Here is a 334-nt window from a genome sequence, read left to right as displayed (position 1 = left end):
AAAACAGAGCGTGGAGTTGGATAACGCCGCCTCGAATTCGAGGAACGTCAAATTCCCGTCTCTCGCGTATCAAATGATCGATAGCGCGGCCAGTCACAGCACCGATCACGTTAACACGGTGAACGGTTTGCCAGGTATCGCGGGGATGATAGGTAACGGCCATCTACCGCACGTGGGGACGAGGAACGTGGAAATCGTGAACCCGAACATGAAACCGAGCACGTTCGATGCCTCGATCATAAATACCTACGAGACGATGCATTATCCGGCCGCGGTTTTGACCACCTCGATACCCATGTTCGCAACGACCAGCTTCGTCACGGCCAGGCCCGCC

General features: G+C 55.4%; 1 protein-coding gene across 1 annotated transcript in view; it reads left to right on the top strand.

The window, feature by feature from the left end:
- Positions 1-334, top strand: part of LOC116185142 — an 8,678-nt gene that overhangs the window by 6,271 nt on the left and 2,073 nt on the right. Inside the window, exon 4 of the mRNA XM_031508857.1 lies at positions 1-331. This exon is cut by the window's left edge and continues 6 nt beyond it. Coding sequence (XP_031364717.1) covers positions 1-331 — 331 coding nt within the window. The remainder of the gene's footprint in view (positions 332-334) is intronic.

This window comes from Apis dorsata, unplaced genomic scaffold (genome assembly GCF_000469605.1).
Source record: "Apis dorsata unplaced genomic scaffold, Apis dorsata 1.3 scaffold_8, whole genome shotgun sequence".
Taxonomy (NCBI): Eukaryota; Metazoa; Arthropoda; class Insecta; order Hymenoptera; family Apidae; genus Apis; species Apis dorsata.
This window is presented reverse-complemented; position numbering and strand designations above follow the sequence as displayed.